The 25,672-nt window shown below is 45.3% G+C and overlaps 1 protein-coding gene and 1 long non-coding RNA gene across 3 annotated transcripts in view; one reads left to right on the top strand and one right to left on the bottom strand.

The window, feature by feature from the left end:
• LOC310707470 overlaps positions 1 to 25,672 on the bottom strand; it is a 48,597-nt gene that overhangs the window by 13,718 nt on the left and 9,207 nt on the right. Inside the window, exons 2-3 of one of the 2 annotated variants that reach the window (XR_014526477.1) lie at positions 21,373 to 22,079; positions 17,135 to 17,205 (exon numbers count right to left, since the gene is read on the bottom strand). This is a non-coding gene — a long non-coding RNA (uncharacterized lncRNA). Of the gene's footprint in view, positions 1 to 17,134; positions 17,206 to 21,372; positions 23,075 to 25,672 lie in introns of those variants that run through there. The other variant, XR_014526478.1, reaches the window with a different exon arrangement.
• On the top strand, positions 3,848 to 17,126 carry LOC310707268 (cytochrome P450 2J2-like). The gene is made up of 9 exons (XM_083504262.1): positions 3,848 to 4,189; positions 6,372 to 6,534; positions 7,490 to 7,639; positions 9,743 to 9,903; positions 10,299 to 10,475; positions 13,178 to 13,319; positions 13,702 to 13,889; positions 14,806 to 14,947; positions 16,834 to 17,126. The coding sequence occupies exons 1-9, from the start codon at positions 3,959 to 3,961 to the stop codon at positions 17,028 to 17,030; spliced, it is 1,551 nt and encodes a 516-aa protein (XP_083360388.1). The 5' UTR covers positions 3,848 to 3,958; the 3' UTR covers positions 17,031 to 17,126.

Below are 25,672 nucleotides of genomic sequence, written 5' to 3'. Positions count from 1 at the left end.
TACATCTTTTCTTGTCACAGATTTGAGGCTTTTTTAAAAAAGCCATTTGTTATCTATAGCATTCATAGAATCACAGAATTGTAGAGTTGGAAGGGACCCCGGGGGTCATCTAGTCCAACCCCTGCAACGCAGGAATCTTAATTAAAGCATCATTTAAAGCACTCTTATACCACTTTAACAGTCACGGAGTCCCCCAAAGAATCCAAGTTTGTTTGGAGACCCCCTAGTCTTCTCCTAGAGATATATTCCCCGGATTCTTGGGCCAGTCCAGTCCTGCCTCTTTAAACAGACTAGAATGGCTTCCCTGAGCAGGTCACCATTTGCAGTTTCAGCCTTTGCCTGAAAGTCACAAAGTCCTAGCGATTCTGCCAGTCTCTACTTCCTCCCCCTGCATTTGTAATATAAGGGGTAACAAGGCTGGTCTGCAATAGAGGGATATAAGAAGTGCTGGGGAAAAAATACTGATTTCTTTTTTAAAAAACCCACAACCAATTCTAACAATTGTAGGTGGCATGTGCCATCATAACATATGCATTTAGTTGTGTGTGACAAGGGTCCGGGGGGGGGGGGGAAGCATCTTTCCAAAAACTATTAATTGGCAGGATTAATAGAGGACACCTCGTATTCACAGGCACCAGAGCTGCTGCTTCTGGGACAAAATGCTAATAACAGAAGTTCGCCTGGTGCCTTCATTATACACCTTTAGGCGCCAAGCAAAAACATTCCTTTTTAACCAGGCCTTTGGTTGATTTGATTGACATCTTATGTCCTTTTAAAATGTGGTTTTATTTTTGGGGGGCAGGGTTATTGGTTTTGTGGTTTTATACTTTGATTTTGTTCTATGAACCTCTCTTAGACCTCCGGGTATAGCGTGGTATATTAATTAATTAATTAATTAATTAAGTAAGTAAAAAAATAAAAGGCAGTGGACCAAAACAAAGAAAGCCCCCTTCCCCAAGTGCCTGGCCACGTGTTTCATCTTACAAACAAAACAAAACAAAACAAAACAAAACAAAACAAAACAAAACAAAACAAAACAAAACAAAACAAAACAAAACAAAACAAAATACACTCATTACTCAAACTCAGTGGTGGGACCCTGCTCTTTCACTCTCTGCCCTTTGAAAAGGCTGCTGCTCCACTATTGGCTATCCTGGAGCATCAATCAGCCAGCTATGAAGGGGAGGGTGGCCTCAACTTCCTAAGTATCTACCATGTTTAGTTGTGCATGAGAGAAGCAAGCTGGAGTGAGCACCCAAATGCCCACCTGGCCAACCCCTAGGTGTGGTCCTGCCAGCAGGGCTCTTATGGCGCCATTAAAAAGTTTTGGAAATAGGAAGGTAGCCTACAAAATGATAACATTAAAATAAAAACATTGAAATGAAAACATTAAAAAGTTTTGGAAATAGGAAGGAAATACAGTGGTGCCTCGCAAGACGAAATTAATTTGTTCCGCAAGTCTCTTCGTCTTGCGAGTTTTTCGTCTTGCGATGCACGGTTTCTCATAGGAATGCATTGGAAATCAATTAATGCGTTCCTAGGGAAACCGCCTTCAGACCAGGTCCGGGGACAGTCTGTCCCCCGACTTCTTCTGAAGGCTGGGGGGGGGGGGGGACAAGGGCTTTTCTTCCCACCCCCAGCATTTTAAAAAACCCCGGGAAAGCGGAGGACTTCTCCGCTGTCCGGGGCGATCTTAAAATGCTGGCGGGCGGCATTTTAAAATCGCCCTGGGACAACGGAGGACTTCTCCGCTGTCCGGGGCGATTTAAAAGCCCCTGGGAAGGCAGGCGGGGGGGGGAAAGACTTTCGCCCCCCGCCGGCCTTCAGAAGAGGTCCAGGACCTCTTCTGAAGGCCGGCGGGGGGCGAAAGTCTTCCCCCCCGCCTGCCTTCAAAAGCTGTCGGCGACAGCGGAGAAAGGCAGCGCCTTTCTCCGCTCTCCCGGGAAGGCAGGCAGGGGGGGGGAAAGACTTTCGCCCCCCGCCGGCCTTCAGAAGAGGTCCAGGACCTCTTCTGAAGGCTGGCGGGGGGCGAAAGTCTTTGCTCCCCCCGCCTGCCTTCAAAAGCCGTCCGCGATAGCGGGAAGCGCTTCCCTGCTATGCCGGACTGCTTTTAAAATGCTGGCGGTGGGGAGCAAAGCCTTTCGGCCCCCGCCGGCCTTCCTGGACCTCTTCTGAAGGCCGGAGGGGGGGGGAAGGCTTTGCTCCCCACCACCAGCATTTAAAACAGGTCCCCGGAGATTTCCCTATGGGCTTTCGTCTTGCGAAGCAAGCCCATAGGGAAATTCGTCTTGCGAAGCGCCTCCAAAACAGAAAACCCTTTCGTCTTGCGGGTTTCCCGTCTTGCGAGGCATTCGTCTTGCAGGGTACCACTGTAGTAAGCATGCAAAAATAGGAAGGTAACCAACAAAACAAAACAAAACAAAACAAAACAAAACAAAACAAAACAAAACAAAACAAAACACACTCATTAGGCTGCTGCTCCACTATTGGCTATCCTGGAGCATCAATCAGCCAGCTATGAAGGGGAGGGTGGCCTCAACCTCCTAAGTACCTACCATGTTTAGTTGTGCATGAGAGAAGCAAGTTGGAGTGAGCGCCCAAATGCCCACCTGGCCAACCCCTAGCTGTGGTCCTGCCAGCAGGGCTCTTATGGCCCCATTAAAATGTTTTGGAAATAGGAAGTTAGCAGGCAAAATGAAATAACAACACAGCACTTAAAGGATCATGACATGCTGCTGAACCCCTGTTTCGTATTGCTCAACAGTGGATGGAAACAGGACAGTTTAGCTATAAAGATAATATCGTTAGTCTGTTACTTGCAGCTAAACTGTAGGTGGCTCAGAGTTGGAAGAAAACTCAGGCAAATACTTGAGTCGTAGCTCAGTGGCTGAGTAAAGTGTGTGGGTATATACCAGCAATTCCAAAATCAGCAAAAGCTGCATGTGATCCAAAACAGGAAATTCATAGGGTCCCTTTCCTTGGTTAATCAAATGGCAAAACTGGATACATGTTAAACAATATATATGTTGCGATAAGGGATGAGGATGTTTCAGAAAGATGCATATGCTAGGGTGAAGCATGCATAAGCATGCATATGTTAGTCAAAGTAACTAACTAACTAACTAACTAACTAACAGCGTGTGCAAAATTGCATGCAAAATTACAAAGGTGTGGTATATTGGGAGAAATTTGCAGGAAAGTGCTGGTGAATTTTCATGAGGGTTTAATTTTTTTCAAGAAAGAACAGAGGCGGAAATCTGGGGGACTGAACTGAAGAATGGAAAAATGAGAAAATGAAATGGATAATTTGCTCATCTTTGTGACAGCATGTTTATGCTGGGATAAACTTGCCTGAGCTATAGAACTATTGGAGACAGGGAAGTAGACAGGAGGAGGAAAACCCCAGGAATTGTTTTGGTTCTTTATATTGAAGTTAATACAATAAATGTTGCAGAAACAACAACAATAATAATAACAAAAAATGCAAGACCTAGGTTTAATATGGGACAAGCAGCTCACCCTACTTAAGGGTTAGTTAAATACAACCCTGGTATCCCAGTTTTCTGTTTACAAGAAGAGAAGCGAAAACAAAATTCGTATAAAATGAACAAATACTATAAAAATAACTATTGACGTAACAGAATCCGTAACAGAACAGTAGAGGAAAGGAGGCTAGCAAGAATCACTAGAAAACAAAACCTAGACCCAAAGGCTGTCACAGGACAGAAACATTTGATTCACTGCAGTGGAAACCCAGACTATAATATAATGGGGATAAAACAATTAGCCATCTTGATAACAGTTACAGTCATGAGGGTGTGCTATAAATAGATAATTATAATAAATGCTAGTTAGTTAGAGAGTCAGATGAGTCCAGTTTGTCTTTCAAAAGTGGAGTACATAAATAGGTGCTAGCCGGGAAAATGAGAGAGGTGGCGATGTCTCTGATGAACGCAAAATGCCCTCAGAAAAAGGGGATTCCTCTCACCCGGCTCTGCCTGGAATAAAGGAAGACCGGACCATGGGGCGAGCATCGGAATCTCTGATTACTTTGGTTCCGCGTAAGATTCTGCGCTTGATGAAACTGCCCTGGTCCCGCAAGCGCTACCCTCCTGGACCCCTTCGACTTCCCATCGTCGGAGGCATGTGGCGGTTTGGGGTCATGCTCTCCCTGGATACTTTCATGAAGGTACTTCTTTCAAAATACTTCTTCAGCTGAAAAACAGGAAGAGCAAAAAGGCATTGCAAATTATTTCCTTTATTTGAGAACTGTAGATAATGATTCACCTGTGAAATCTACGGCTTGAGCGTCTTGGCAGATTTTTCTGCCTGCTGTGGCAATTGCAATGTGCTGCATTATTTAAATTGTTTTTCTTATTGTTGCTTCTTTTATTTCTTACATATTGAATTTTAATGTAATTCCATAAGATTAAAATTGTAATGCAAAAAAATGCACAGTGTAAGAAATAAAAGAAGGAATACAAATACAATAAGAAATCAAAATGAATATTCAAATCCACAGACATGCTGTGGAGCATATTAATGCAGCTTGTGGACTCTTGGTGGCCATGGATTATATCTGGGAACGCTTGATCTATGGGTCTTTTAAGAATTTATGTGCAGAAGAAATCCTTGAAACAATATATTTTTGGTCATCTCTCCAAAAAAACTACTGATCATATTAAAGGTTAGTGTGTATCCTATCAGAAATTTAGTTACGCAGTTCTCAATCCAATTAGTTTTTCAGGTTTTTTTCCAGTAATTCCAGCCAATTAGTCAAGAATTCTCTTCTGCTTGGTCACATTGCCAATGAAAATTATTTTTCTTTTTTAATAAAAATTAACCGATTGTGAAATAACTGGGTGAATGGCCATATTCATTATCTCATATAAAAGTTTGTGATATTCTACCCATCGATGGATGTGGAAACAAATAAAGAGACCTCAGTGGAACAAATACTAACCTCTTGCTTTTGAGAGAGAGACCTGACTCTTTGGGAGTAGGTGAGATTCTTGTGGTTGAAGGGAAGCCTGTCTGAGCAGGTACAAAAAGGTTATTTAAGGCCATGTGCTAACTGCAGAAATACCTTTTATCATCTTAATTTGATATGTCACCTTCTTAGAAAGCTACTGTCTCAAGGCAGAGATCTATAGTGTTCTGTCCTCAAGGAGTGACAACCACAATGTGCTTTACGTGAGACTGCAGCTAGACTGGTGACTGGTAGTGGCCACCGAGACCATATAACACCTTTCCTGAAAGATCTTCATTGGCTCCCAGTACGTTTCCAAGTGCATTTCAAAGTGTTGGTGCTGACCTTTAAAGCCCTAAATAGCCCTGTATCCCTGAAGGAGCGTCTCCACCCCCATTATCCAGCCCGGACATTGAGGTCCAGATCCAAGGGCCTTCTGGCAGTTCCCTCACTGTGAGAAGTGAGGTTACAGGGAACCAGGCAGAGGGCCTTCTCGGTAGTGGCACCCACCCTGTGGAACGCCCTCCCACCAGATGTCAAGGCAATAAACAACTATTTTACTTTTCAGAAGAAGGCGGTCCTGTTTAGGGAAGTTTTTAAAGTCTGATGCTGTATTGTTTTTAATATTCGGTTGGAAGCTGTTATTATTATTATTATTGTTGTTGTTGTTGTTGTTCGGTTGGAAGCTGTTATTATTATTATTATTATTGTTATTGTTGTTGTTGTTGTTGTTGTTGTTGTTGTTGTTGTTGTTGTTATTTCTTCAAAAGCTTCAGCTAACCCTGCAGCACATCCCCCCCCCCCCAAGTATGGCTTCTTATATATCCAGAAATGGCACCACCCATGAACCGGACAGTGGTTCTGCGGCTCAAGGAAATCCTTGGGTTTGCAGAAGTGCCCCCAAAACCCTTTAGAAAATGCATTAGGCTGTGTGGAGGACACACCCCAAAATGCCACATTGAGGGCTGTGAAGTTTTTTTGGGACACAGCCTGCTGGTGGGAGGAGGTGGAAAACCAGTTAGGAGGTGGAATGGTATGAAGCACCCTGATAGTGGTCCTGGCTGACTGGCTAGAGCCCTGAATTGCGAGTGACACTTGCCCAGCCCAGACGGCTTACACTGCAAAACTGAAACCACAAAAGATTCAAAAGAAACACAACCTGCAGCCGGCATAGTAGATCATGTTCTGTCCATTCCCAGTAACATCCAGCTGGGTGGCCTTACGTTATAAGTTCTAAGACTTCCCTGGGCTGCAGCATTCATCTCTCTCACACACCTTATGGCTCCAACGTTTCCTGAGGGATGAGTCAAATCAAAATGCCCCTACGAGCCAGTACTTGACACTTCCAAAATATCCTGAATATAACTAATCTCTTCTCTCTCTTTTTTTATCTGAATGGCAGTTGGCAAAGCAATATGGGAACATTTGCACGGTATGGATTGGGCCTATACCTGCAGTCATACTGTCCAGCTACAAAGCAGTTAAGGAAGCCCTAATCAACCATTCGGATGATTTTGCTGACCGCCCAGAAACTCCTTTCCTTAAAAGTGCAGCAAAAAATAGGGGTAAGGTCTTGGTTTGAGTAGGAGGTTTTCTCTTAGCCTTTTCTCATGTGAAGGAAACAAAGGACCCTTCCATATGGGATGTACCTTTTCCCCATGGGCGTCTTCTTCTGCAACATGTCATTGATGCAAGAGTAGTGGTGGATTTATACTGGACAATCCACACCGCTTTATTAGTTGTTCTGCTTTCCCAGTGTTGCTGCATTATCCAATCAAAGCTGGACAACCCGGAACATTTGCAGAAGGGAAAATTACAGGATTTCAGCAGGAAGTAACAGGACATGCACTGATGGGAAAGGGAGCAGCTTGGGCCCCTCTAAACATCCTTTCTTTGTGCATTCAATGATGGTTTGCACTCTTGATGCTTTTGGAGTGGCCACAAAGAAGCTCTTCTTTCAGTGTTGTTTGTACCTGCAAAGTTTTGGGGCAGTGACTCACTCCCAGTCTGTACATATTGATTAAAGAGCCGCAGTTCCATAATGGAACTGGTACTGCAGTGTAAAAAAAGAAGAAGCTAGAAGTACTAGCATTGTAACCAGTAAAACTAATGTAAAGAATTCTTTTACCAGTAGTTTTCACATGCACTAATTTTCTCTGAATCTTGATGGCCCCAGGTATTCTGCAAACCTTAGGACCCCACTGGGCATGCTGATACCTCCCTGCTGTTAGCCTCATTTTGGCTCCAATCCTGTTGGTACTCAGTGCTTGAGTTTGGTAATAGAGGGAGGGATGATGAAGGTCTTGTTTCTCATATGCATTTTCTGAAACATTCACTGGTGTCCCACATCAGAGATATAACACTCCACAACAAAAAAATTGATTCTGAACCAGTTTTCCTGTTCTTAGGTTCTTTAATGCCTAGGCATGGACTACACTGGTGTCTTCTAGGCTGCTGATGTAATAGCTTTTATATGAATTTTGTAAGCAATGATTTCTCACTGGTCTGTGATGGTTTTAGGTATTGTACTTTCAAACGGTCACACCTGGAAGCAGCAGAGACGGTTCAGCGTGGTTACTATGCGGAAGCTGGGGCTGGGGAAGAAAGGCATGGAGCACCAAATAGAAGAGGAGGCCATTGAGCTTGTGGAGATCTTTGCACGTGCAAAGGGTATGTGATAGAAGAAAATGAGGCTAACTCAGGCTGGTTTGTTATCCACCTCTGCCTGAGACAATCTGCGGGTTGGGGCAACTTCCTGGGACTCACAGCAGAAGAGTGGACTGAACAAAGACATTGGATTCTTATCTCATTATACATGACTAAGCCATTTTTCACCGTCTCACCCCTTGCCTTTTCCTGTAAGACCTATTGCAGTCGTTAAGAGTCGTCAACAGGCTCATCTCAGCTATCTGCCAGTCTCCCATTCCCACCACCCTTCTGAGTAATACCCCTCCCCACCTTCTCACTATATAGAAGGATCTGGCAACTTCTGTTTCAGTGTATCTGAAGAAGTGTGCATGCACACGAAAGCTCATACCAAGAACTAACTTAGTTGGTCTTTAAGGTGCTACTGGAAGGAATTTTTTTATTTTGAGCAGAAGAGTGGTTCAGTTTTGGAAGCTGAGGGAGAAGAGTCCACTGGCATCCTGTAAAATGGGTAGGGATTGCTTGGGAATACAAATATTTAGCAGCCGCAGTGCAAAGAGTCAGTGCCTAGTTTGCATCCTGCTGGTGTAAAAAAAAAAAAAAATCATGGGAGATGATGGATTGCAGAGGTGACAGGACTTGCTGTTGTTTGAGACCATTACATTGTCTGTGAATTGTGCAATTGTCTCACCCTGATTTTATTAAGTAGGCAAAGTGTGTTAAACTCTTTTTTAAACTAAGGAACTTTCTTAATGGTTTATAATGACAATGGCCAGGGAAGGCTACAATTAGCACAGTAAATTCAAAATGTTTAATTGAGTGTTAATTTAGTTTATAATGAAAGGAAGTTGAAATTAATGAACAGGGTTCGGCTTGGGTCACTATACAATATATTCTCAAGCTCTGGCAATAATTTGCAGTTGACAGCAACTAATTAGAGTGATGCATACAATGAACTTTCGGCTGGATCCAGGAGTGACTTGTATGAGCAGAAAGGCGCTTGTACTTGAGCTTGGTGCTCTCATCCCCAGATTCTGCAGATTCTCCCTGCTGCTGCAACCTGGTCGTGCTCCATCACTCACCATTAAGGAGAGTTCCCTGATCCTGAAGAGCAAATTGTTGAGAAAGCAAGAAATGCACTGGAGTGTGTGTGTGTGTGTATCTGTGTGTGTGGAGTGAACTGGCAGTAAATCACACAGTGCAATTTGGAGTTAGCTCTTTATTAGCAAAAACATGATCTGCATGGACTTGACGGAGTGTCAGGTTTAATGAGCACAGCCACCCATCCCCGGCAGATCTTGTCTGCATGGAGCAGTTCCTGAGACTGAAGGTCCCTGCGTTCCCACTGCTGCCTAAGTCCCCTCCTTTCCAGGGTTTTCCCCCAAGCAATCGGAGACTATGCCTACATGCAGCCAATCTCTCCTCTGCCCTTTTCATGCCTCTTCTGGTTCTGGGAGAGCAGGGGGAAGGGGCAGACACCAGTGACTCTTCACCAGCCTGACTCATCTCTGTCTCTTGGCCTCTTTCTTCCCACTCTCCTGCTTCAGCTTCTGCCTCTGATTCTGGACTTCTCTGTGCCACAGACCCTACCAGCTCACTAAGCCCAGTTATCTCCTCATTCTTCTGTCCCATTCTTCTGTAAAATGGATGCCTAATTGATTCCAATTTGGAAACAGACAAACAAACAAACAAACAAACAAACAAGAACATATATTGGAATAACAATGGAGATAAGGAGCAAGAAAGACTGATTAACCAATCACAATTTCTCCTTTTGCATAGCAAAAGAATAATAAGTTTGTTTGTGTATGTGTGTATGTATGTATGTATGTATGTATGTGTGTATATGTAGATATGTGTGTGTGTGTGTGTGTGTATATATATATATATATATATATATATATATATACACACACACAGTATTTTTTGCACCATAACACTCACTTTTTTCCTCCTAGAAAGTAAGGGGAAATGTCTGTGCGTGCTATGGAAGGAATGCCTACGGGTGGCATGCCTACGGATTTTCCTCCTCTAAAAACTACGTGCGTGTTATGGTCGGGTGCGTGTTATAGAGTGAAAAATACGGGTATATATGAGCATTGGATCTCATTAAGATTTCATCTGCAGGGCAGCCATTTGACCCATCCTTACACATCATCAATTCAGTCTGCAACGTGATATGTGCTGTGTCCTTTGGATACCGATTTTCTGTTGAAGATAAAGAATTCCTGAGGCTGATGGAAGCCATTCGGATTAGCTTACAGTTTGGAGCCAGCTTCTTTCATGGCGTGAGTAGGTTGAAGCTTAGGCTTGGTGGTGGGCGGGTGGAGGAGAGCATGAGACGGGAGGCCCGTGAACTGCGGTTGCCTACAGTAGACATCAGTTCAAACTGGGATAGCCAGCAATGTCAAATCCAGATGCTGTGGAATACCACTCCCATCGGCCCCAGGCAGCATGGCCAATGATCAGGAATGATGGGAGCTGTAGTCTAAATCATCTGGGCAACACCACATGGGTTACCCCTGTAACCTTATAAATGTGAACAATACTGAATTTCTCCTCCATCTCACCCTTCAGACATTCAGGGTGAAATTTCTAGCCCTAAAGAACAAGCCAAAGCATGAGGTTGGAGTTGACTTGTGGGTTGTGTTGCTGATAGGATGTGCCTTTTCTTTCCTTGTAGCTCTACGAAATTCTCCCGTCTGTCATGAAATTTCTCCCAGGGCCTCACAAGACTGCATTGTCCTCCATGGAGATGGTCTTTTCATTTGCGAAGGACGAGATAGCAAAGCACAAGGAAGACCAGACCGTGCATGAACCAATAGACTTCATTGATTTCTATCTATCTCAGATGGAGAGGGTAAGGAACTGCTTTGTGGGTGAATGCTTCTTCTTCAAGGAATCGTTGCATTCTCTGTTACGATCGAACAGTAACATCTGCGGGACCACTGGGAATCCCCCCTGCCCTTATTAGTCAGCCGCCGTGCAGTGAAATGGTTGGGGAAAGTAGATCTTTTCATATCCTTGACAGTCTAGGACAGGCTTCCTCAACCTCGACCCTCCAGATGTTTTGAGACTACAATTCCCATCATCCTTACCTTACCTTACCTTTCTCGTCCTGATCTGGCCACAGTGATCCATGCGACGGTCACTCCAGGCTTGATTATTGTAACTTGCTCTGCACGGGGCTTCCCTTGAAGCTGACCCTGAAACTCCAGCGGGAGCAGAATGCCGCGGGGAGGCTCCTTACGGGGTCCTTGTCGTGGGGTCACATTCACCCGGTGCTTTACCAACTGCACTGACTCCCGGTGGAGTACAGGGTCAGGTTTAAGGAGCTGGTTTTGACCTTTAAAGCCCTAAGCGGCCGAGGACCCACATGGGACCGCCTCTCCTGGTGTGCCCCGCAGAGGACCTTAAGGTCCACAAATGAGAACATTTTGGAGGTCCCAAGTCGCAAGGTGGTTAGGTTGGTCTCAACTAGGGCCAGGGTCTTTTCAGTACTGGCCCTGACTTGGTGGAACGCTCTGTCACAAGAGACTAGGGCCCTGTGGGACTTGACATCTTTCCGCAGGGCCTGCAAGACAGAGCTGTTCTGCCTGGCCTTTGGTTTGGACTCAGTCTGACCCTTATGTTTCCCTCCCCTTACGGTTTTGATCTATGGGATCCTTTTAAAATGAGGCTGCATTTTAAATTGCATTTTAACCTGTATTTTAAATTGTTTTTTCCCCCTATTATGATTTTACTGTAATTCTACTGGTGTTATCCGCCCTGAGCCTGGCTCTGGCTGGGGAGGGCGAGGTATTAATAACAATAATAACATAATAATAATAACAATAATAATAATCATCATCATCATCCCTGACCTACAATTCCTGCTAGCTAGGGATCATGGGAGTTGTAGGCCAAAAACATCTGGAGGGCCAAGGTTGAGGAAGCCTGGTATAGGAACATAATAAGAGCTGCTGGATCAGGCCAATGGCTTCTCTAGTCCAACATCCTGCTTTCACAGTGGCCAACAGGATGGCTGTGGGAAACTAGCAAGCAGGATCCGACCACAAGAGAAACTCTCCCCTCCTGCGATTTCCAGCAACTAGGATTCAGAAGCGTTGCTGCCTCCGACCATGGAGGCACAGCATAGACATCCTGGCTAGCAGCTATTCATAAAAAGGTAAAGGGGCCCCTGACTGTTAGGTCCAGTCATGACCGACTCTGAAGTTGCAGCGCTCATCTCGCTTTATTGGCCGAGGGAGCCGGCGTACAGCTTCCAGGTCATGACTAAGCTGCTTCTGGCGAACCAGAGCAGTGCACAGAAACGCCGTTTACCTTCCCGCCGGAGCGGTACCTATTTATAAACTTGCCCTTTGAGTGCTTTCGAGCTGCTAGGTTGGCAGAAGCAGGGACCGAGCAACAGGAGCTCACCCCATCACGGGGATTTGAACCGCCGACCTTCTGATTGGCAAGTCCTAGGCTCTGTGGTTTAACCCACAGCGCCACCCATGTCCCTTAGCAGCTGTTCATAGTGCTCTTTTAAAGCCATCTAGGTTAGTAGCAATTGCTCTCTCTCATGGGAGGGAGTACCAAAGCCTACCTATGTGCAGAGACTGGAAGGCCACCTGCCATGAATGATCTCGTTGAGATTCCTACATTGCAGGGGGTTGGACTAGATTCCCACAATAAGAATGGGGTTTTCCTTCCAGACTGTCATTGTTGTTTTTTTTGGATGGGATTCAATTGCATACAAGCAAATTTAGGGTGCACGATTATAGAGGATTGTTGGAGGTTTTGAACAATGATCTACTCCCCCCCCCCCAAGATAAGGAAAGTGACAGGGAATTGCATTTGGAAGTGCGGGGTAACAATTGCTTCGATGCAACAGCATCTAACCTCCTCACAAACAAATCAGGATGAATGCTCAAGGAGCAGGTCATCTGGAAACTGATGGAGGTAAGTCTTAGTTGATTAACTGTATGCACTTATGTTGATTAATCAATAAAATTTACGTACGTACAGTGGTGCCCCTCAAGACGAATGCCTCGCAAGACGAAAAACTCGCTAGACGAAAGGGTTTTGCATTTTTTGAGTCGTTCCGCCAGACGAATTTCCCTATGGGCTTGCTTAGCAAGACGAAACGTCTTGCGAGTTCTTGCGAGTTTGTTTCCTTTTTCTTAAAGCCGCTAAGTCGCTAAACCATTAATAGCCGCTAAGCCGCTAATAGCCGCGCTTCGCAAGACGAAAAAACCGCAAGACGAAGAAACTCGTGGAATGGATTAATTTCTTCTTGCGAGGCACCACTGTAAATGCAAAAAACAATAGTTTTGAAGCAAAAAGTATACTTTTCTGATTTAGCACATCTGTGTCACAGCAGGCATAATCTCAGGAAAGGCACCCCCTCATTTAAAGAGGCACTTCACTGCCTGCAATTTTTATTAATACTTGTATATTATATGGAATGCCCATTTTCCAGGGCTTATACTGGTGTAAGATCCGCTGGTCTTAGCTTAGCTGACCGGGGCCTGTGAGTCACTGTGAACTGAATCTAACCTCTGCTATTGCTTACAACAGAACAAGGATGACCCCTACTCTACCTACAATGAGGACAACCTGGCTCAGTGTATTTTTGACCTCTTTATTGCTGGAACAGAGACAACTGCTACCTCTCTGCAATGGGCACTGCTCCTCATGGCGACACATCCAGATATTCAAGGTGAGAGGGAACTGTGCAATGGCAGCAAGAGGCCATTTTGACCTCTTGATCTTGGACCTGAATTCCTCTCAGGTTGGCCCCCATCCAGCCCATCACTACTTCCAGGAAAACACCTTCAAAGCCTCTCTTGATTCAGATGGAATGGAGATACAGAGCTGTGTGTCACCAGCATACTGACGGCACCATGCTCCAGATCTCTGGAAGATCCGTGCAGATCTTGCTGCCAGAGGCTATCCCTCTGAAAATCATTATTCAGCCCCCCCCCCCCAGCAGGTCTAGGTGGAATACTAGGTGGAACAAATACCCCTTAATGATTGATCAACCTGTTTCACTTGAGATGTTTCATCCGAAACAAAGCTTAATTCTCCACCATTTTCCTCAGAGAAAGTCTACCAGGAGATGGAAGATGTTTTCGGTTCATCTCACTCAATCCGCTATCAAGATCGGAAGAAGCTGCCCTACACCAATGCTGTGATTCACGAGATCCAGCGTTCAAGATATATCTTATTATTTGGAGTTCCAAGGCAAACCGTGAAGGACGTGAACTTGCACGGTTTTCACATTCCAAAGGTATAGATGATTGTAACAGCTGCATTTCTATAGCTCAGGTGGAAGGTCACAAGATCACAAGAGAGGCAGGTTCCCTTGTAGTGCAAATTCTGAAGAAAGTAACTATAGCTTAGCTCCTTCCATTTCCAAAAAGAGGAGGGGAGTTCATGCAGGGACATCTTGCGCTGTGTCCTCCAGACGTGGACCACAACTCACATTACCTGTGACCCCCATCTTTGATCTATGTTGGCAGGGGCTGTTGGGAGTTGTAATCCGCAGCAGGAGCGGTTGGTGAGGAGAGGTGCAGCTGCACACCTTGCCTCTCAGCAGCAGAGTTGCTCCTGCTTCCTGGGAGGAAGAGGGATGAGATGACAGGGGAGATAGCATCTGTACAGGCACACTGGTGGGAGTGCCCCAGAAATGCACAGGATCGCTTCTGCGGAGCTTCTTCACAATTTGCATCCTTCCATCAGCACTCAAGACTGAGTGCTGAAAATTCATAATTTTTAAAGAAAGAAAATGCAATTCTTCAGTTCCAGCAGAATGACGCTTGTATGTAAAGATTAGTGGATATAATAAATAATAATAATAATAATAATAATAATAATAATAATAATAATAACAACAACAACAACAACAACAACAACAGCATTAAAAACTTCCCTAAACAGGGTTGCCTTCAGATGTCTTCTAAAAGTCAGATAGTTGTTTATTTGCTTGACATCTGGTGGGAGCGTGTGCCACAGGGCAGGTGCCACCACCGAGAAGGCCCTCTGCCTGGTTCCCTGTAACCTCACTTCTTGCAGTGAGGGAACTGCCAGAAGGCCCTCGGAGGTGGACCTCACTGAGCGATGCGGGTGGAAAATGGGGGAACTGAAGGGCAAAAGTGCAATGTTCTGTTTAGATGACTCTTGAGACAAGTCTTCTTTCCCTGCAGGGGGCTGTGATTGCTGCAGATCTCCGCTCTGTTCTTCTTGATCCTGAGGAATGGGCAACACCTAAAGAATTCAACCCAAACCATTTTTTGGACGAGGACGGGCAGTTTGTGGACAGAGAAGCATTTCTGCCATTTGGTGCAGGTATGTGCAAGCAGCCCCAACTGTCGCATTCAGACAACACTTTATTCCATTTTCTTGATGTTTTCTTACCAGATGATTTTCACATTTTGTGTGATCTTCCACACAACACAAATGCCACTTCTGGAGATGTAGCGGAATCTAGTGGAAGTTTAGCGCTCGTTTCAATTTGTTTCCAGAAAGCAACCTGTTATCAGCTCTGTTAGCACGGAAAATAGAGCCGCAAAATTTGGGGTGCTGTTCCAACAAACAGTTCTCTCCCACCATTTTCATTGGTGCATCATGGCAGAATAGAAGCACACATGCGCCCTAAAGACTAGCATTGGATACAACCCAATAAAAATAATTATAATAAGTACAGAGGTGCCGCGCAAGACGAATGCCTCGCAAGACGGAAAACCCGCTAGACGAAAGGGTTTTCCGTTTTTGAGCTGCTTCGCAAGACGATTTTCCCTATGGGCTTGCTTTGCAAGATGAAAACGTCTTGCAAGTGTTCCAATTTTTTCCCGCTCCCCCCCCCTTTTTCTAAGCCGCTAAGCCGCTAATAGCCTTTTAGCTGCTAATCCGCTAAGCCTTTAATAGCCGCTAATAGCCTTTTAGCCGCTAATTCGCTAAGCCTTTAATAGCCGCTAAACCGCTAATAGCGCTAATCCCCTAAGCCACTAATAGGGTTGCTTCGCAAGATGAAAAAACCGCTAGACGAAGAGGCTCGCGGAACGGATTAATTTCGTCTTGCGAGGCACCACTGTACCGTATTTTTCGCCCTATAGGATGCACTGCCCCATAAGGCGCACCTAGTTTTTTTGGAGGGAAATAAATGGGGAAAAAATTATTTGCCCCCCAGGCGCGGGGCTGGGGCGGGGAAAGCCCGAGCTTCCCCCGACCCCAGCCCCCAAACAGGCAGCTCTCTGCAAGCCGTGGGAGCCCAGCGCCGGCTCCCGTCGCTTGCTGAGAGGTCCGCGAAGCCTGGACACGCTGAGCTCAGCGTGCGCAGGCTTCAGCATGCAGGCAACTCTCCACAAGCCGCAGGAGCCCAGCGTCGGCTCCCGCGGCTTGCGGAGAGCTGCGTGAAGCCTGGAGAGCGAGAGGGGTCGGTGCGCACGGACCCCTCTCGCTCTCCAGGCTTCAGCGAAAGCCTGCATTCACCCCATAGGACGCACACACATTTCCCCTTCATTTTTGGAGGGGAAAAAGTTCGTCCTATAGGGCGAAAAATACGGTATTATTATTAGTAATAACTAGTATCATTCGTAAAAACAATGGTAATTTTTAAATACTACTATTAGCACTACTAGCTAATGATAGAGATTTTAGCATACAGTTTAAACATGTAATTTTAGTACATATAATTCTTTTTAAATTACTGGTTTGATTCTTTATATTGCCTTCATTATGAACCTTGTTTTCCGTGTTTGCTTTTACTGGTATTTTTAATGAACACTTTAGATTGTCTTTTGTAAGCCGCTTAGAGGTATTTCGTTTGAGGAAGCAACTAAAGCAACTTTTACTAGACTCAGGAATTTGGGGAGATCTGGCCTCCCGCAAACCCATAACAATACTTAAAAGGGAGATGTAAATAAACACATTACTGAAATAAAATAAGTGACCAGTCCTGATCTCATGCTGAGCCAGGTCTTGGCAGGCCCTGGAATAAAGCCCTCTTTCTCAGAGACATCCCCACACCCCAAAGTTGAAAGGGAGGCATGGGGGACTTGGGAATCGTAGAAAGAGGAGTTGCTGCAGGATGCTTTCATAGACTGAATGAGATCTTGACCCAGATTCTTTTCTCAGAGTCAAAGCAAATTGGTGCCCTGGGTAAATACTCTGGGGTATAGGTGGAATAGCAGATAATTCAGTTCCTGCTTTCCTCTTTTTTTTTTTTCCTGCAGGTGCTCGGGTGTGTCCAGGGGAGCAACTGGCAAAGATTGAGCTCTTCATCTTTTTCACCAGCCTGCTGAGAGCATTCAGGTTCCAGCTGCCAAAAGGAGTGAGAGGAGTCCATAGGAAGCCTATAATAGGGCTGACGGTCCGTCCTCGCCCCTACAAACTCTGCGCTGTTCCCCGCTGCAGCCACATAAACAATTAGGGGGGCTGATCAACTACTGCAATCTCTTCCTTTAATCATTTCCCGCCATCCTCACATTCTTTCTTGGCTTGCTCAGTTGAGCTTCTCCAATCTCTGATGCCAGCCTAGCAAATATTCATTGTTCCTCATTCATTGCTTGTGCACAAGTATCTGGGACTGATTTCTTGCAGTTCTCCTGTGTGTTTTAGAGACGGCAAGGGGTTAGCTGAATAAACTATTTGGTCAGATCTGTGTTCTGAGCTGTGAGTGTATTATTTGATAAAGAATGAGCTGTTATATGCCACCCCAGTCTCTGTGAGCGCTACAAGATTCTGAGGGTTACAGGCACACTTATCAGAGTCTGTGTTCCCTTTCGGGACAACGAGACACAATAGAAACTGTGGTGTCTTTATGATAGATGGTTTATTTTCATGTATGTACAACCTGAGCCAACGGTGGATAGGTTCCCAGCATTACACACTCCAAGAGGATCGCTTGCTTCTCTCATAGGTGCAGCAGCCAATCTCCTGCTTTCTTATTGGCTGTCATGTTGGATCCCAAGTTGGTAGCACCCATTGGTAGCTTTGCCCCCCCTCCCCGCCTGCTTGCCAAACTGCTTGCAAAATGCAACTATTTTCCTTTAGCTTATATCACTGCCCACCAGGGACTTTCCCTTCCCTTGCTTGTAGCTGCAAACAGACCCAGAGGGGTTTTCCTTTTGCCCACATCAGGCCAAGACCATTCCTGAAACTTAACTCTGCTTTTGTCTCTGCTAACCACCCCCTGAGTAAGCGGATGTTCTTCTCTGGAAGATCTCCAGAACACATCTCTATTGTGGCCACCTAGCAGCCTGATGTGCAATTACAGCTACATCACCAGTTCTAATCATTTATGTCCCTGTACAACTCATAGCCACTGTGGCTTTAAACTTGTTCATTTCCTGTTGATGGAAAAGCTGTTGATGTTACGGATGACCTGGCCTGCTCCTATGGATCAGATAAGAAACTAAATAACGGATCAAGCTGGCCGTAATGAGGTCACCACAGGTGTCCTGTACTAGCCTACACATAAAATCTTCTTCACAATTTTCTATTTCCTTCTGGAAATAGTCCTTTTGAAAATAGCAGGAGTAGCAAGAAGGAGCAAATAATTTACTCGATGAATATTGAAGAAGGCAAGCTGCCACCTGGTGTATACAAAGTACAAAACTGGGTTTACTAACCACAAAAATGGGTTGTTCCACTGCCCTCAGAAGCTTGGGGTGGTGGCAGCCCAGGAAAGGCATGTTTTGTAGCGGCCCCTAAGTTGTAGAACTCCCTCCCACCTCTTTACCCTAGTTTTTGATACGTGAGATGCGTATATTTTTAGAACCCACCTTACTTTTATAACGTAAAGTTGTTTTTCTGGGGAAACCCAGCCAGATGGGTGGGGTGAACAACAACAACAACAACAACAACAACAACCACAACCACAACAACCACAACCTTGTTTAATATTGCATTTTAACCTTAATACTGAGTTTTAATTGTTCTAACCCAACCTTGGAACTCAGGGTGAAGGGCAGGTAAAAGATTGTAATAAATAACAGCGACAACTTGAATGCTGCAATTCAGAGCTTTCCTCAGCACAGAACTCTTATCCTGTTGTATGCTATAGCACTTGGACTTACATGCATCAACCTCTGCTGTCCCCCCCCCCCCATTTACTGAAGAACGTAATTACAGTGGTACCTTGGTTCTTGAACTTAATCTGTTCCAGTAGTCTGTTTGACTCCTGAAACCAAGGCGCGGCTTCCGATTGGCTGCAGGAGATTCCTGCACTCAAGCGGAAGCCGCGTTGGATGTTTGGCTTCCGAAAAATGTTCGCAAACCAGAACACGTACTTCCAGGTTTGCGGCATTCAGGAGTCAAAATATACGAGTACCAAGGCATTCAAGAACCAAGGTACGACTGTAAAATTGTCCCACAGGGGATTTGTTCAGGTGGAATAAATTATCTCCAGTTTAATTGCTGGATCTATGAGAGAATGGGTTGCTATCAACTTCTGCCTGCTGACAAGTTTGAACAGAATGTGTGTCTCCTTTTGTTTCTTCAGGGTGAAACATTACATTGCATTTTGTTTTTCAATCACATAATGACAAGTATGACGGAGGGCTGTCAGTGATTGCTTACTACTCGCATGGATGGAAGCTGGGCTTCTGCCTCAGTGGAGTCCACGTCAAGGCCAGCAAAGAGGGGGAGTGCTGCATCTTACACACACACACACACACACAGACACAGCCCATGCCCCACTATCAACATGAGTAGAAATAGGCAAATCTGTCCATTTTGGATTATGTTTTGGATGGTGCTGTTAGTTACTATATGCTCTTTCACCACATGTAAACGGTTTTAAAGGGAATTCTACAGGCTAGGTTGATTCTGCCATCTAGGGTTGAAACTCTGTTACTTAACTGAGCCCAAGTGCTAAATACAATTCCTAACAGGGTGAAGGTTTAATCCCATGTAAACTCACTTGGAGACCAGCCGCATTAAGGATGTGCTTCTAATTTGTAATTGCCACCCTCACCACCCTCATTTGTGTGCCACCACTGCATAAGATTATGTGTGCAGGAGTGATTTTATCCCACAGTAACTGAATGTTCTTACACAAGTCTACTTATAATCATAGTATTGCAGAGTTGGACAGGCCCCAATAAGTAGGTTTACTTCCTGATATGTCTAGATACAGGTAGGCAGCCGTGTTGGTCTGCCGTAGTTGAAACAAAATAAAAAACTTCCTTCCAGTAGCACCAGAGAGACCAACTAAGTTTGTTATTGGTATGAGCTTTTGTGCGCATGCATACTTCTTCAGATACACCAGGAGTGTGCATGCACAGGAAAGCTCATACCAATAACAAACTTAGTTGGTCACTAAGGTGCTACTAGAAGGAAATTTTAATTTTGTTCCTGATAAGTGTGTAGGATTGCAGCCTGATTGGGTGTGTCTTAAACAGGACACAGAACAACAAAACAAACCCACCCACCCCTTCTTCAGCCAGCTCCCCCCACCCCATTACAGTGGTCAGGCTGTCCTGGTCCAGCTGGTAAAAAGCACTCTTAGCCACTGAAGGAGCATATCCACCCACATTGTTCAGCCTGGACACTGAGGTCCAACTCCAAGGGTCTTCTCGGTAGTGGTGCCCGCCCTGTGGAATGCCCTGCCTTCAGATGTCAAGGAGATGAGTAACTATACAGTGGTACCTCGGGTTAAGAACTTAATTCCTTCTGGAGGTCTGTTCTTAACCTGAAGCACCACTTTAGCTAATGGGTCCTCCTGCTGCTACTGTGCCGCTGCTGCACAATTTCTGTTCTCATCCTGAAGCAAAGTTCTTAACCCGAGGTAATATTTCTGGGTTAGCGGAATCTGTAACCTGAAGCGTACCACTGTGTAACCTTTAGAAGACATCTGAAGGCAGTCCTGTATAGGGAAGTTTTTTAATCTGTAATGTTTTATTGTGCTATATATGTTGGAAGCTGTCCAGAGTGGCTGGGGCAACCCAGTCAGATGGGCAGGGTATAATAATAATAATAATAATAATAATAAATGTAACCTGTGCATTTAGCAAGGAAGATGGATCAAGGAGCACCTCTAGACTATGAACCTGCTATTTCAAGGGTAGTACAACACCATGCAAAGAAGGCAATGGAGCAATTATCTGGACCACCTACTTTCAGGAAGCACCTGCTCACAGAGCCTCAGTCTTGCCAGGTTTCAGAGTCAGGGCTTATCCACACTTACCTTTCCTCTGTTCCTTCCAGGCACAGCCAGTGCTCTGTAGCTTTCCCTATCAAAATCCACTCCTTAAAGCTCAACCAGAGTGAACGGCAATCTGCAGTGAACCTAAATTGACATTTCCTCTGACCGAGCACTAAAGAGCGGTCCCTGGCTGGTGAATATAGATAATAAAAATAATAAATTTTTATTTATACCCTGCCCTTCCTGGTTTAAAAACCAGGCTCAGGGCGGCTAACAGCAAATTTAAAACATTGATTAAAATGCAACTTAAAAACAGCATAAAATGCAACATAAATTCAGGCGTAATTTTGGGGAGAGAAAAAAAAAACCCAGCCAGTAAATATCAAATGATACCAGGGCTAACTGGCCAAGTTGGTCCTACTAGGGCCAGCAAGGAGACCAGGGAAGAGTTTAAATGTGGGGTCACCTAAAGACATCTTGGTCAGGCCCTGATAGTCTTCCTTCACTCCATTTCAGTCTCTGCAGCACAGCCCCATAGTCCCAAATAATTGCATCTATACCCTTAAGGTGTATGAGGTGTGAGGGGAGGGGTAGTACCTTTGGTGGGGAACACACATGCTCTCACCTGTAGCTCCTAGAAGCTCCTAGAAGCTGTCAGCAGCCACACCTCTGGAAACGGCTTTGACTGGATGGCACAACTGTTGAGTGATTTCTTGCCCAGATAACGCTGGCATCCGGCCCGCTTCCAAAGCTGCGCTAGGCCTCTGCATCGCAGTCTGCCTTCCAAAGCTCCGAGCAATAGCAGAGTCTGGCATCGTTCAGAGAAATCAGCTTCTGTGCTTCAGTGTGCATAAACAGAGTCTCACACAGAGGTGTTGTTGTTTAGTCGTTTAGTCGTGTCCGACTCTTCGTGACCCCATGGACCAGAGCACGCCAGGCACTCCTATCTTCCACTGCCTCCCGCAGTTTGGTCAGACTCATGTTTGTAGCTTCGAGAACACTGTCCAACCATCTTGTCCTCTGTCGTCCCCTTCTCCTTGTGCCCTCCATCTTTCCCAGCATCAGGGTCTTCTCCAGGGAGTCTTCTCTTCTCCTGAGGTGGCCAAAGTCTTGGAGCCTCAGCTTCACAATCTGTCCTTCCAGTGAACACTCAGGGCTGATTTCCTTAAGAATGGAGAGGTTTGATCTTCTTGCAGTCCATGGGACTCTCAAGAGTCTCCTCCAGCACCATAATTCAAAAGCATCAATTCTTCGGCGATCAGCCTTCTTGATGGTCCAGCTCTCACTTCCATACATCACTACTGGGAAAACCATGGCTTTAACTATACGGACCTTTGTTGGTAAGGTGATGTCTCTGCTTTTTAAGATGCTGTCTAGGATTGCCATCGCCTTTCTCCCAAGGAGCAGGTGTCTTTTAATTTCGTGACTGCTGTCACCCCTTCATGGATCACTGCCTTGCCGTGGCGAAGGGGCTTGAATAACTCAGAGAAACTATGAGCTATGCCGTGCAGGGCCACCCAAGATGGACAGGTCATAGTGGAGAGTTTTGACCAAACATGATCCACCTGGAGCAGGAACCGGCAAGCCACTCCAGTATCCCTCCCAAGAAAACTCCATGGACAAAAACACACAGAGGTACTAAAAAGTAAAAGCAGTTTATTTACAGCAGAACTATCCATTATCTAGCACAGTACGGAGCATCGTGAAACACGTCTGCTCCACATGAAAATGAAAGAAGAATAGAACAAAGGACTGAGACTCTCAGAAGTGACGCAGAGCCTCTCCGCCCCACAGTAGGCAGGACGCACACTCTGAGCTGTTTAACCCTGTAAGCTCAGGTTCTCCTCACAGGTGAGGGAGCTGATGAGTCTCAAGTTCTCAGTGAGTTAGGGACTTCCCCAGCATGCAAAGGCAAACTCTGGCGGATTGAGCGAATAAAACCAAGAGTGGGTCCAATGGTCCTGAAGGCAGTTTCTGCAGATGCTGTAGAGGGAAGTGAGAGGCAGATGGGACTTGTCAACCAGGGAAGGTAGCCCACCTAGGAGAAAGAACTCTGACGCTAAACCTCCACTGCCTTGTGGAATATCTTCAGAAGAAAAGGCTAAGGAATCATCTTCTTTCTTCTTTGGTGATCACTCATCGCTGAGTAAGATTGTCTTCCATAAACACGGTTTTAACAATGAGTCCGTAAGTGACTGTGGAGGCCAATTCTGGATCCACATGTCCTTCCACAGTGGGGACATTGGTTTCCGGGCAGGAGCTGAACACGGTGCGGATTTGCCAAGGTTGCCTTCCTCTAAGGCTAAGGAATAGAACCTACACAAATCCAGAGTGGAGACCCTAAGATGGTTGGATGGCACCTTGTACTCCTATCTCTGGCAACTCCTGCAGCCAAGCTGGTGCCAAATGTATGGCTCTGCTTTCCTTTGGACCACACCAGTGAGGCTGTCATCTGGGCTGCCCAGGACCTCCATACATGCTTTCAGAATATACTTTCATGAAGGTACATCTTTTTAAATTGTTTATCGTCTGAATAAGCTGTCGTCAAAACCAATTTCTTTTATTTATTTCTAAAAAATATTTATATACCATTCGACAGTTAAAAACAAAATGAAAAACCAGAGCAGTTTACAAAGATTATATATAAAATCATACAATAAAAAAGTATTAAAAATGTTAAAACTAGAAATCAGGCAACTATTGTGGAAAGATGTGTTCTTAATTGTCTGCATAAGCCTTTTCAGCAGGTGTTTAAACTGTGTTGCACAGCTGATGTTCTTTGCATGATCATCTGTCCAGTCATTAATTAAGTAATTAAAATTATGGATGCGGGTGGCGCTGTGGGTAAAACCTCAGTGCCTAGGACTTGGCGATCGTATGGTCGGCGGTTCGAATCCCTGCGGCGGGGAGGGCTCCTGTCATTCGGTCCCAGCTCCTGCCCACCTAGCAGTTCGAAAGCACCCCTAAGTGCAAGTAGATAAATAGGTACCGCTTTATAGCGGGAAGGTAAACGGCATTTCCGTGCGCTGCGCTGGTGCTGGCTCACCAGAGCAGCTTCGTCATGCTGGCCATGTGACCTGGAAGTGTCTTCGGACAGCGCTGGCTCCCGGCCTCTTAAGCGAGATGAGCACGCAACCCCAGAGTCAGTCACGACTGGCCCGTATGGGCAGGGGTACCTTTACCTTTAATTAATAATAATATTAATTAATTAATAATATCAATTAACCAATAATATTAATTCTGCTGGGTCTGCTCTGGGTAAGTGTTCATGGAATACAACTTGTGGGCTCTGCATTTGAGCTGAGTGCACTGTGGAAACATTTTAGAGTATCCTTTCCCAACCTGGAGCCCTTGGTGCCCATTGAACTAAGGAGGCTGTACTAAAGCTAACTCAGGATGCCTGAAGAACAAAAGGCTTACAAAGAATTTTTGTAAAAATACATAGAATTCCATTTCTAAATGAACTAAAATGAGCCCTCAGTGGATGCCCCAGAGACACACAAATGCATTCGTATTTCGTAGACCTGCTAGTTCCAGAAGTCCCTTGTGATTTCTTGAAGGAAGTGTACTTTCCGTGTACAAATCATAACTGAATCCTAAACTGGAAAATGAAAATGAGGCTACAATCCTAAGTGTGTTATACTTGAAAGCTAACTTCCACAAGATTGTCAGTGTTTGTAAAAAACAGCAACAAAGGTTCTTACATCCCTTTGTCGCCTCAACCTGGTCCTCGGACCCTTGTTGGCATAAAAGAGTCCACGAGAAGAGTATCCTTGCAGAGTACTTTCTGCTTCTATTCTTAAAAGTCTTTCTGCAAATGCGACTGACCAACTGTACACACATCAACACTACCAGCTTTCACTAACCAACCAACCAACTCCAACTAACATTTCTCACTCTATATATACAACCCGGTGCTGACTCATGCTGACCCTGCTTTTTTAAGCATTAAATAAACAGCGGCCATTTTAGCCATGACAAAGATCAAGAGGAATCACATTGGAGAACATATGCTTACAGTGTTAAAATACAGCTTTTAAACCCCTTAACCCTGCCTCCAAATTGCTTTGGTGGTGGATTTGGGCTGGGTGGCTCCCAGGGTGGCACAGGGTGATTCTGCCCAATTCTGGGAACACAGTGTTAGGATTTTTATCTCACCAGCTGCTCAGCAAGTAGCACTATGGTTGTTTATATCATGTGAGTGTCTGAGAGCGTGAGACAGGAAGTCTCAGTATTGTTGGGTACTGTGAGAGAAGTTACATTCACTTCTGTGTGAGATGTTGTTTCTGTTCTGCTGCTGAGAGAGAGCAGACATGCTGGTGGATTCTCTGTATATAGACTGTGAAATAAAGTAGTTTTAGAACTACCATTGTCTCTTTCTTCTGCAATGAGATGCCAGAAGACGAGTGTGCTCCTCTCAGGAGGGAGGGGTCGCTTATCACCGGTCTCTCTGGACTGAGGAAGATTTATAGCCAGAGGGTGACCACCGGAGAGACGCCTTGGTGTCTTGGGAAGGTGCAGTGGCGTAGCGTGGGGGGTACAGGGGGGCCTGGCCGCACCGGGCGCAACATCTGGGGGTTAGGGTTAGGGGGCACAAATCCATGGGTTAGGGGGCGCAAACCCATGGGTTAGGGGGCGCAAATTACTTGCCTTGCCCCGGGTGCTGACAACCCACGCTACGCCACTGGGAAGGTGGTGGCCTTCCCGGGCATTTTTCCAACAATGATATCAGAGGATGGTTGCATTCCATTGGATCTCTGCTGTTGCTTTGAGATGAAGTACAACGTGTCCTTGCTTCAGGGGAGTCTTGGCCCAGCTATGAAGAGCTGCATTCCTGCCAGACACGGAAGGAGGCTTTTGGCTGCTTGCCGCTTGGAACTGTGAGTAACCAGTTTGATTTACTGAGGCTGATAAACCTCAAGGAG

Source organism: Podarcis liolepis (assembly GCF_965112155.1).
Source record: "Podarcis liolepis genome assembly, chromosome: 5".
NCBI classification, from domain to species: Eukaryota; Metazoa; Chordata; class Lepidosauria; order Squamata; family Lacertidae; genus Podarcis; species Podarcis liolepis.
This window is presented reverse-complemented; position numbering and strand designations above follow the sequence as displayed.

What these genes read in the sequence shown, in the direction of transcription:
- LOC310707268 (XM_083504262.1), top strand. Translation starts at nt 3,959, where the DNA reads ATGCCCTCAGAAAAAGGGGATTCCTCTCACCCGGCTCTGCCTGGAATA. An exon ending in CCCTGGATACTTTCATGAAG is followed by an intron (nt 4,190 to 6,371) that starts GTACTTCTTTCA and finishes TCTGAATGGCAG; the next exon opens with TTGGCAAAGCAATATGGGAA. An exon ending in AAGTGCAGCAAAAAATAGGG is followed by an intron (nt 6,535 to 7,489) that starts GTAAGGTCTTGG and finishes TGATGGTTTTAG; the next exon opens with GTATTGTACTTTCAAACGGT.